This window comes from Triticum dicoccoides, chromosome 6A, assembly GCF_002162155.2.
Source record: "Triticum dicoccoides isolate Atlit2015 ecotype Zavitan chromosome 6A, WEW_v2.0, whole genome shotgun sequence".
In the NCBI taxonomy this organism is placed as follows: Eukaryota; Viridiplantae; Streptophyta; class Magnoliopsida; order Poales; family Poaceae; genus Triticum; species Triticum dicoccoides.
Window position 1 is genome coordinate 609,065,938 of NC_041390.1, and position 11,579 is coordinate 609,077,516.

The following is an 11,579-nucleotide window of genomic DNA, read 5'->3' on the forward strand; positions in this document are numbered from 1 at the left end:
AAAGTTCAAATCAAAATTCAAAACACACAAAGAAAAACAAAAGACAAATTCAGCATGAATAATGTCGCAAAAAGCAAGCCAAAATGATACTGTTCAATTGTGTATTTTTTGACCGTTGGATCCCAGATCCACATATGAGCTCCCGCGGAAGCAGATGAGCTTAGGTGCTCCGGAGCACCATTGTTGATCAGAACTTATGGGACCTCAGCGAGATGGAATGAACAGTTGATCAGAAACACTCTTCTACCAATTGACCCAGAATTAATAATCTTCCAACTGAAACCCAAAGATCTATAATTGTCGTCAACTATATGTAGCATCTGACTATGGGTATGTCGCGAGATATTCAGGGCAGGTCAGGAGTACCTGGCTCCCGAGTCCATGAAGACCATCGAGCGAGCAACAAGCAATAATCATCAAGCTGATAGTTCGGCAAAACATGCTTTAGCGCCATGTCTCGCTTGGCATTCTGCATGATATTGTAATATGTCCTTTGAACATTTCTGGTAATCAATAGAACTCGATAGAGTTTCCCTCAAAGCTAAAGATTAATAGGTTCCCTCATAAAACTCAATGTCACAAGATATTCTGAAAATCCATCGATTTATTTGTATGGATAATACTCCATTATTTTATCAGTGACACTATAACAACAATTATGTGTAATACAATGTACAGATTAATAACTGAGATCTCTTCTGATTTCTTTCAATGATAATATGATACAGATCACATGTACATACAATTTTGCTAGAAGAAGATTCGTTAGTGCATACAGTAGAGGGATGACATCTGCTTTAGTTATACCGAGATCCCAATGAAATATTTCCTGAAATCTTCTTCATCCTTGCAATAAACTGACATGACCTTGTACACTTCAATCAGCAGCTTTGGAAATCGGATTGAGAAATAACGATCAAATCCCTCAGGCAGTGACCCAAGTAACTCCTGAAAATTGATGAAAACGTTTAGCTTCTTGGCAACACAGAGAGGAGGAAACAAGGCTGAGCTCACTGGGGAGCATAACCATAACAAGCATTATCCATCCCTGAAGATTGCTATAGCACATTGAAGACCAACAGATGTAAATGATGGGGATTAAATCTTCTCAACTATACCTGATGCAAAGGTGGCAATAAACTTAGGGTCATTTCACAGAATTTCCTGGTCTTAGGAGTTTGGTGGGGGTGGAAGACCAGGTTGCTACCCGTGTTGTTAGTGCTGTGGTACATTAACAGTGAAATCGTTGTGCCAACCTAAGTGCTTCATAGTTATGGAACGCCAGTAGGATTTTTTTCCCTATGAATCAAACAAACTAGTACAAATGAATTCTAAGTGTAGGATCAAGGAAAGCTTTTTTCTATGGAAGCCCTTGTTCAAGACTATTATTCCCCAGTCTCCTCTTTGATTCAAAGGATTTCTAAAGGAATTTTGAAGGATTCTAATTGGTAGGATTTTTTTTCCTATGTAGGTTGCTTGATTCGTAGGATACAATCCATAGGAAATTTTCCTTAGAATTCATTTGTACTAGTTTTCATAGGAAAATTTCCATCCACTCCAGCCTCATGTGAAGAATCCTACACTTCTCAAATGCCCATACTAATCATGTGGTACTGAAGATGGCATGCCACTCCAATCCTATGTTTTGCCTATTCCGGCGTTTTATAAATCCTGCGAAACGAAGAGGCTTTAACTGGGTGTGACAAGGCTCCACGGTTTGGAAGGGCAATGGTCTAACCGGCATCAATATTGCAGTCTGACCAGGTGTCCCAGATTGACATGCTTGTAGTAGCCATCATTATGCAGAGAACAATTTCTTGAGCCCCTCAATGAACTGTTGAGTTAGCCAGATTTAGAGCTCTTTAACAGCCATATTTGACTATTGTATTGTTCAGTGCAACTAGCTGCTACTGTGAGGGATGAGGCTGTTCAACCAGTTCTAAGTTTCATCTTCAATAAGAGTAATAGCTATTTTTGTTTGCATGTGTGTGGGCATATTCTGCCACTCAGTCGCCATCCTTGGGCCCTTAATTCATCTCCATTCTTCGTACTGTTCAGTTCATTAATTTTATTTTTTGGAGAAAAACAGTACAGGCGCAGACACTCACAACATGCACACACACACCCTACCACTATGAACGCATGCACATACACCTCAGCCGACAGATCTTAAGATTGTCTTAGTCGCCATAGGCACCTCATAGTTGACGGTCACATCATACCACTGAAAGGATAGAGCCGAAAAGCCTGAAATAGATCAAGGAAAATATGCGAGCAGCCTTACCAAGTATAGGACTTGGACCTAGGTAGGCTGGTTCCACCAGAAGAAACCTAACCAACTAAGGTAAGCTTTGTTTGCAGCTCACTTTCTTTAGGAAAAGAAAGAGACAGCACCCAGTTGGGCAATGTTGACACATGATCACCTTCAAGCGAGCATCACCAACTTATCATTACTGGAAGCTAGACAGCTTGGATGACACTCGGTGATCTATACAAGATGGTCATGACGAGACACGTCACTGTATGAAGGTTGTAACTTGTCTAGGGTGGACATGTGCTGCCGCTAGCGGATTCAGTGTGCCTGTTTGGAGGGATTCATTTATTGGCTTACCTAAGCATGGAATAAGGAGACCGCCAAAGCCGAAAAACAGTATCAAGTTCGTCTTTGGGTTATCTTCTCTTGCTCGTGTGCATTAATTTATGGTTTGCTTATTATAGATCACAAACAGTTTAACTCGAATTAGGTTGTCAGTGCACCTATATAGACTCATAGGTGTAACTGATTGTGTTTAAAATGCAAAACTTTTTTTAAACTTATTTCCGTCAATTGTGCTGAACACATGTTTTAGCTTAAGAGAATCATAATCTATCTATCCACCCACTCTAGGTGGTTTCCTTGATCCTAGACCGCTCCACCGCCACCACTGACAGCAACTTCAGCGAATCCTCTACCTTCCCTGGAGAATTAACTCATGCCAGATCATGGTGGAATGATTAAATTTAGAACAAAACACACCATAGGCATGTCAAGGTTGTGCTCAGGAGCATTCGCATGGTTGCCATGAGGAACAACAGAGACAGTGAATGGGGAGAAATATGTCACGGAAAGCATTTTGCTCACTAACCATGGAAAGAATAAACAGAAGTCCACTTTGGACCCAAAAAGCCGCAGCATGGAGATCAGATCTTTTTGGACTGGTTTTGTAACTTGGAATTTACATACTTTTACATACTCGATTTTAAATTAGAAAATGTAAAATAGAAACTTTGTGGAGACAGAGGGTATCTTAGACATTTTGAAGGATACAAACAATTATCTATAGTTAGGTGACATCTCTTGGAACATCCATGACTATAACTCATTTAATATGGTGCAAGGACCTACGATTGTGCATGTTTAATACAGTAATAAAACACAGGATTGTTGAAGTTCACCATACCAGTTTGACCAGCGAACAATATAGCCATACACATAGCATAAACAAGAGCAAATGCGACAAGAGGTGCAGCATAACTAACCTTGAGATCAGCTGGAAGCTCTCTGTAATGTCCTGACTTGTTTCTAATCAACCTGAGAAGGTCACGAGTTGACTCGAAATTATATTTCCTATAACGACCCACATCGGCAACCAGACCATCATCCAACTTTTCTCGCCATTTTCCACCAAAAGCTTGATGCCCTATGCTTTCCAAAGCATTAAGGAGGTCAGTTTCAGTGGTTTTCTCAATTCTATCGCTGGTATCTCTTAGAAACAAAAGCCGCAACTCAGGGCTCCAAAAGAGAGGATGATTTATCGCGTACACCGCTGTGGGTCTGTTGACATTTTAAAAGTGAATTTCAGTAAAAAAAAACAGTAAGCCTTACATAACCTATGTGTTCAGCACAGCAAGAATGTACATTGACCTAAATTCTTACCTCTCATCTGGTTTTGGTTGTAACAACAGAGAAATAAGATGCACCGCTTCTGGAATGTGATCCACCACGAAGAGATCAAAGTGACCGTTTATAATGTTTATGTCCCGTTCATAGTACTCACCAAACGGATGCTTGCCTTTAGTGATACAATAGAAAATAAGGCAGCCCAAACTAAATAAATCCATTGCGCGAGTCTGACTAGCACGACGAAGCTGCTCAGGTGCTTGCCAACCGGAGCTTCCATATCCTGCAATACACTGTCGAGGATTAAACAGCTACTTTAAAGAGAAAAGAGTGCTATTATTGAAAAAATGCAAGTAGGGTTTAATCTTGCTTACCAGTGCCATGATGACTAAGAGACGACATATCCTCTTGCAAACGCTTACTGATACCCATATCAGAAAGCTTTGCACTGAGAGATCCCTCCTTACTTATTAAGACATTCTGAGGCTTCAAATCGCGATGTATGATTCCTAAACTATGCAAATGCACAATACCAGCGACAACATCTCTGCATAAGAAAATTCACAAGATACGAGTGAGATGCATAAAAATAAATAAGATAGGAGCAATCATACAGGCACGGCAGCAGATGCACTGGCTAACAAAATCATGGGCATTATCAATATTTCAAGAAGCAAGAAATAGAAGAATACTGACGAAGCTATAGTAGATTGCAGCTAGTGGTGATATAGCAGGCATTATTTGCTCAAGTATATGTTAAGTACTGCGTACAAATGAGTATATCTGGATGTGCTGGGGTCATAACAAGTACCCATTCAGGTTTGTAAGGTCTACAAATCTTGCCACAAGTCAAACTTGATAAAGTTTGACCAAGTTTGTAGAAAAATACTACCGCTCTTCCGGTTTAAAGGGCTTATCTCAAAATTCTCAGCAACCAAGGTAGATGGTGAGTAGAGGGCACGAGTTTCATGAGTTCAAAACTGCCCACTAAAATATGCCTCACATGTTCAACTCCCAAAGCAATAAATGCAACACCCTCCCTCTAATTAGATCCATATGGTGCATACATGGCCTCTAATTCCCTCTCTCTCATCTCCATGGATTAAATGAGCCATGTGATTCAAAGCACTTTAACTCAATAAGACTGAAAGTGGGACTAATATAATGAAAATCCATTTTTTTTAGATAGGCCTTCTAAATTGGAAGGGAGGGAGTATATAAAAATCTACAATCCAATAAATACATTATGAAATGATATTTCATGATAGACCTAGTGATATTGATTTGGTGTTATGGATGTTGATATTTGTTCCTATAAACTTAGTCAAACAATGCCAACACATCCATTAGCAAGCTTCTTTCGAGTTTTGGATCTTCCACAATTGAAATGTAGCCAATTTATGCTCTGTTCGTCTAACTAGTTAGTAACGTTTATCTTCTAACTAATTAGCAACATCTATCTTAAGAGCCATAACAGAAAGTACACTACAATCTATAAATATAATCCATTAATTTACTATATCCATAGCACCGGACAGCACAGCACCATCAAGCTGGACCATATTCCTTCGAAATCCAGCCTTAACGTAATTTGATTAGTCAAAACTGCATTATCTTGAGAATAGGGAATGCAGTATCTTATGGAAGAGATAAAAAGGGGTAGACTCAAGGGCTCTTTGCCATTAAACTGTTCCATGTGTTCATGTAAAATAGCAATGGCATACACCTACAAATGGTGATATCACCAAGCATGCACATTGACCAGGTTGGTATTTAAAACTTTTCAGTCATCGATGTGGCTGATACACCTCGAGGGAGAAGGTGTTGGAATTATGCTCATACCCAACCAACATTTCTAGTGGATAATATAGAAGGACACGAGTTCAATACCTCATCAGCTTTAGGAGTTGTGGCGAAGGAAGTCCATCCTGCGTCCAAAGTTCTACATCTATTTTCTCAACATCTGAAAAAGATGGATCTGTATGCTGTTGGATCAGATCAGCCAAGCTGCAGCGGCACCTCTCAAGGGAAATATAAACAAAATTGTCATCCTGATCACAGCCATACAGTCTAACAATATTAGGATCACGATCCGATGCAATAAGATTCTGAATCTCTTTTTGGGCTATATCAGTGTGTGAACGAAGCAGGCGTTTCACTGCAACTTCACGTCCATCATAGGAACCCTCAAAGACAACTGTGCCATTGCTCCCTTTACCAATTTCCTTTTTGTGAACACGAAGTTTTCCAATCTGGCATCCATCAAGGCCATCAGGGAGTGCATACAGCATCTCATTTGACCCACCAGTTCCACTGCTCTCTTTGTCAGATGCTGAACCGATCTCTGTGCTATTGGCCCTTCCATCTTTCTTCCGTGTTTTCCTTCTCTTAGATGTTCCCTCTGACTTCCCTCTAAGGTCTATTGATTTCTGTTCACGAACAAATGGCTTCATAAGTACACTCATGAATTGCTTGCAAGACTTGCTTGAATAGGCCAACCTCACCAGCCAAGCAAGGACCACCAATAAGGTAAGCACCGGGAATAGCAATCCATAAGCATTATTAGTGAACCTGTTGGCTTGGGGGTCAGCAGGGACAAGATGAACAAGAGCACCATCAACAGTTTGATTCTGAGTGCCATTCAGGGCTACACCAGACTTGCTAGCAGTTTGTTGTGGAATCACCAAAGTTTGAAGTTGTCTCAAAGCATCAGCACCATCCCTAGTGGTAACTTTGTTCACATCTTGCAAGACAAGTGCATTGGCTGTACTGGAATCAGGTAAAGTAAGTTTGATCGGTACACCATCAGTCCTAATGCACGGAATATTTTCTTGCAAACAGGATGATTGTTCAAGCATATTTGGATGGCTTTGTTTAACATAGTAGTTTGCAGAGAAAGAAGACCGTGTCCAGTTAAACAAATGTACACCAAGATCTGATGCACTGAGAGAATAATCGGTTCTCACAACCACGATGATATTAGAACTTCTACCAACATCTAACTTGGATGGTGCTTCCCCAGCCGGGACTGCTAACTCATTCAGGGCGGCTGGCAGACTATGCTTGTAAATGATCTCACCACTATCAGCATCAACGGCAAAAGTTGTCGAGGCTTTTGATCCAATAGTAACCACAGAATCCCGTATGTATGGAGTTCTAGCGATAAACTCTTCCAATTCCCAGGGAAGTTTCTACAGGAATAAGCCATGGATGAGAAACATAATTTTTTATCAAAAAGTACTTGGAGAACTAGCATACTTGTGTAAAGCATACCACACCGGTGCCATTATGAACTTCCACGAGATCAGACTCGTCCAAAGGATATATGAGATAGCTCAAATCAGAGTTTGTGGTGGTAATGTGCTTGGACAGAGGTGGTCCTGTGGAGAACTGCCACAGAGGAGATTCTGATAGACGGTCCACAAGTTGAATTGTGCCATTGTCATAAAATCGCAGTTCAGAGCTGTTCGCAAAACAAGCAAAGAACTCCAGTCAATCACAGGACAGGTCTGTAAGTTGCTATAAAATTGAAACAGAGGACAGATCTGCAAGTTGCTATAAGATTAATCACATGAAAGATCAGCAAATTGCCACAGAAACTGCCAGCTACTTGACAGCCTAATTGATAGATCAAAAGAGAAAAATACAGCATAGATCCCAAACAAAAAGAGTAGCTAATCTGGTAAACAAACTCAACATTTTATTATTACCTAAACCTCCCACTTTGGGAATAGAAGAGCAAAAGCTCCCTCCACACCAGAGCACCCTAAAATCCAGTGAGGCGTCATCCATGAACTAGTACTTCCAAGATTCATCTGAACACAGGGTAACTCACGCGGGCACACTTATACTTAACCTAGGCAGCTAGAGAGCCAGCTCTTTCCTCTTCTCCACTCAAATGCAGCACGAAATAAGCTTACAGAAATAGCTGAAAACATGATAAAAGCTTGCAAGACCTACCACAATCCATTTCTCCATTATTCCGAGAGAGCGATTAAGAGGGCAAGCCATGCAGAGTGGCGCTTAGGGGAGTTGGACGGGGACACGATCTAGCTCACCTGATGCCGGGCCCTACATCCGGGTTCTTTACAGCGTTCGACGGCACCGACCGGCGGCGCGGCGGCCTGACCAGGAAAGGCTGCTCCGCGGGGACGATCTCCGTGGAGCCCGCCTCGTCCCCTCGCCCCCCGGCGGCGGGGAGCGCGAGGGACGGCGCCGGCTGCTGCGGCGCCGGCAGGGGGAGCGGGAGGAGAAGGGGGGCAGGGGCGGAGTCGGCGTCGTCCTCGAAGCGGGCCCCGCGGAAGGCGAGGCCCGACAGGAGGACGAGCGGGAGGAGGACCCGCCGGAGCGACCTCATCGTCGTCGTCGACGTCGTCAGCCGCGGCGAGGGGCGCGGGAGGGCATGGGGCGAGGCTAGGGTTTCCGAGAGGGGATTCGTTGGGGACGGGGGTTTGGATCTCGGCTGGGTTGCTGGTTTGCTTCGCGGGGAAGGACGAGGCTTCTGGAATCGATGGATTTGACCAGGAAGGAAGGGATGGAGGAAGGAGACGGGAAAGTGACGGCGGCGCCGGATTTGCGAGCGTGCAGGGGCTGCGGTTGTCAATTTTTTTAATTTATCTTTTGGAAAGCCTTCCATTTCAGTCGACTGATCCTAGAGGTTGCTTCGGCCGTGTCCCCCGTCAACCACCTGACCTGTGAGATCCACCCGCCGCTCCACCGACCCTTATCCTCTTCCTTCGCGGGAAACATATCGCCTTCTTCCTCCAGCCACCCCCTCTCCTCTGCTCTCTCTCTCTTCCTATCTTTGGCACATGTTTGTCTGCTACTTCGACGGGATCTAGCTCCCCGAGAGCCTCCCACATCTCCTAGCATCTCAGTCATCCTCGGTCGGCAGAGCTCACGACGCCACTGCTCTGAGGGGCTACGACAGTTGTTGGAAGGCCTGTCACTATGGCTGCGAATGGTGTTGGTGTTATAGGTTGGTCATATGCGTTGTTGCAAGTCAGGCTGCTAGTGTTGCATGGTAGTGCTCGGTACTGTGAGCGGCGCTACCGGGGCGAAGTCAGGCGAGGCATTGTCGTGCTTGGAGACGGTGCGGCAAGGGTGTCGTCGTGCAGCGGGCAGTGAGCTCAAGTGCTCGCCAGTGATGCGAGGAGAGGTGTGCGATGAGGAGGTCATGGGATTTCAAGAGCACGAGTGGATGACTGTGATTGTGTGCATCCGACGGTTGAGGAGGTGTTATCAGCCCAAAAATCCATTAGTATAATATAATATGTACTTACTGATATCATGTAAATGCATAAATGAATATGAGTTAGATGTAGCATTTTCGAAGTAAGCATATCGATCTCAAAAAGAGCACGTGAAATGTTGTTCGCCTCTTGTAGAGGTTTATTGGAAAGTGCCTACAAGTTAATTAAGGTGCAAAGCAAACGCGATGCGGAAGTGTAATTATTTCAGTGGTGTTGTGGTTTCAATTTAACTATGTAGTAATAATAAAGAACAGCAAAGTGAAAGTGATGAAAGTTACAATAAGGCTAAGGCGTTCTCACGGAGTCTGGATTCCCTAGTAGTATGTTTGTTACTTAATTATGCTAATGCATAATTCTGGGTTATGATAATAATCCATTTTATATGCTTCTATAAATGGACGGAGCCAAGTACAGACACATGCATACATGTGCAGCTCCGTATCACACACGCCACCACCACTCCTCCCTAATGCTGGTGATGACAATGATGAATAAATGTGATACGTCTCTATCGTATCTACTTTTTCAAACGTTTTTGCTCTTGGTTTGGACTCTAATTTGCTTGATTTGAATGAAAATAATCTGGACTGGCGTTGTTTTCAACAGAATTGCCATGGTGTTGTTTTTGTGCAGAAATCGAAGTTCTCAAATTAACCTGAAAATTTACAGAGAATTTACGAAGAAAGTAGGACGAAAACGTGCATCAACCACTATGTATAGATTACCCCAATGTCACCTCGGGAATCCGTGAGTTGAGTGCCAAAACATATATCAAGTGAATCAATAGAACACCCATTGTCACCACGGGTATCCATAAAAGTATGCAATCTGATAATAGTGAAACCTCAAAGGTAAAAACTCAATTCATCCAATAGAACACCCATTGTCACCACGGGTATCCATAAAAGTATTCAATCTGATAATAGTGAAACCTCAAAGGTAAAAATTCAATTCATCACAACAAGATAGGGAGGGGGAAATACCATATGATCCAACTATATTAACAAATCTCGTGGTACATCAAGATCCTGCCAAATCAATAACACGAAAGAGAGATCAAACACATAACTACTTGTACATACCCCTAGCCTCGAGGGTGAACTACTCCCTGCTCGTCATGATGGTCACCGAGATGATAAGATGGCCTCCGGCGATGATTTCCTCCTCCGGCAGGGTGCCGGAACAGGGCTCCAAATGATATTTCAAAGGTACGGAGGCTTGCGGCGGAGGAGTTAAAGTTCTAGGGTTATTTTTGGGGAGGGGGTGTTATCTATTTATAAGTTTTTTGGCACCAATCTCATGCGGAGAGGAGCTAAGATGGGCCCACGAGGCACTATGGCACCATTACCCCCTGGGCGCGCCCTGGTGCCTTGTGGGCACCTCGTTACTCTTCTGGTCCTCTGACGAAGCTTCGGGGGTCTCTTTTGTTTCAAAAAAAATCGTCAAAAAGTTTCAGCTCATTCCGAGAACTTTTATTTCTGCACAAAAAATAACATCATGGTAGTTCTGCTGAAAACAATATTAGTTCGGGTTAGTTCCATTCAAATCATACCAAAACCATATAGAATTGTTGTAAACATGACATGAATACTTTATAAATTATAGATACATTAGAGATGTATTAACGAGGTATTCATATAATTTAGGGGAGGTTCTCTGGTGTGGTGTTTTTGCAAGTCCTCTATACATCTTCCCCTGAAACATGTTTTCTTCTTTATTTCTCTTCAAACTAACATACGAATGGCATATGCATGACTATTCTATCAACATAATAAATCAAATAATGTTATTTCAGACACACATAATTGAACATCATTTCAAAACCACAATTTATGAAGTTTGATTTGAAATTCAAATAGACACATAACAAATCCGGTAAATGATTCAAAATAGACACAACAAATGGTTCAAAAAGGAAGATCAACCATGCAACATATGGTTCACCTAACGAAGACATCAATCATAAAGCATAAACAGAAAGATCAATCATAGAGCATCATTCCCGACTTCCATTACTGATGAGGAACACTAGATGAGAAGAAAGAAAACACATGCCAGATCTGTTTGGCTACTTCTAGATGCTTCCACTCTAGTGTAGTATTTCTTTCCTTTTCCTTTCTACCCTACCTACTGTTTTCTAGACTCCTATAATTGTGAGTAGCTATGAGTAGAATGGTGAAACTTACATAATATTTTCTAAAGTATTCCAGCTATAAGTAGAAGTATGCGAAGGCTTCCCAAAGCCATATAAATAGAGGTCATCACCTCTACTTTGTAACCAGACTATGTACCCCTACCTATAATAGAACTTGTTGTTCTTATCTAAGATCTTGGAGTAGATCTTGTGCCCTAGGAGTTCTGGATTGAACTCTTGCTGCCCTATCAGCCTACATTTGCCTCTAGAGCGATATCTAGCGCAGCACGTTGAAGTCGTTCCTTCAACACTT

The 11,579-nt window shown here is 42.4% G+C and overlaps 1 protein-coding gene across 2 annotated transcripts; it reads right to left on the minus strand.

Annotated features, from left to right (window-relative positions):
• Window positions 1-584: 584 nt before the first annotated feature.
• LOC119318425 (serine/threonine-protein kinase/endoribonuclease IRE1-like) lies at window positions 585-8,452 on the minus strand. 2 transcript variants are annotated; one of them, XM_037592982.1, is made up of 7 exons: window positions 7,939-8,452; window positions 7,154-7,343; window positions 5,771-7,071; window positions 4,255-4,427; window positions 3,917-4,163; window positions 3,520-3,814; window positions 585-948 (listed from the first exon to the last, which is right to left on the minus strand). In XM_037592982.1, exons 1-7 carry the CDS (start codon window positions 8,235-8,237, stop codon window positions 802-804), a joined length of 2,652 nt encoding a protein of 883 aa, XP_037448879.1. In that variant the 5' UTR covers window positions 8,238-8,452; the 3' UTR covers window positions 585-801. The 2 variants fall into 2 exon arrangements, with proteins under 2 accessions (XP_037448879.1, XP_037448880.1); XM_037592983.1 differs by lacking the exon at window positions 7,939-8,452 and adding an exon at window positions 7,591-7,921 and having other exon boundaries at window positions 7,159-7,343.
• Window positions 8,453-11,579: the final 3,127 nt, after the last annotated feature.

Excerpts from the sequence above, each read along its gene's own strand:
- LOC119318425 (XM_037592982.1), bottom strand. The coding sequence starts at position 8,237 with ATGAGGTCGCTCCGGCGGGTCCTCCTCCCGCTCGTCCTCCTGTCGGGC. Across the intron at positions 4,428-5,770 it reads CAACTCCTAAAGCTGATGAG|AGATGTTGTCGCTGGTATTG; the intron begins GTATTGAACTCG and ends TTTCTTATGCAG. Across the intron at positions 3,815-3,916 it reads CAACCAAAACCAGATGAGAG|ACCCACAGCGGTGTACGCGA; the intron begins GTAAGAATTTAG and ends AAATGTCAACAG.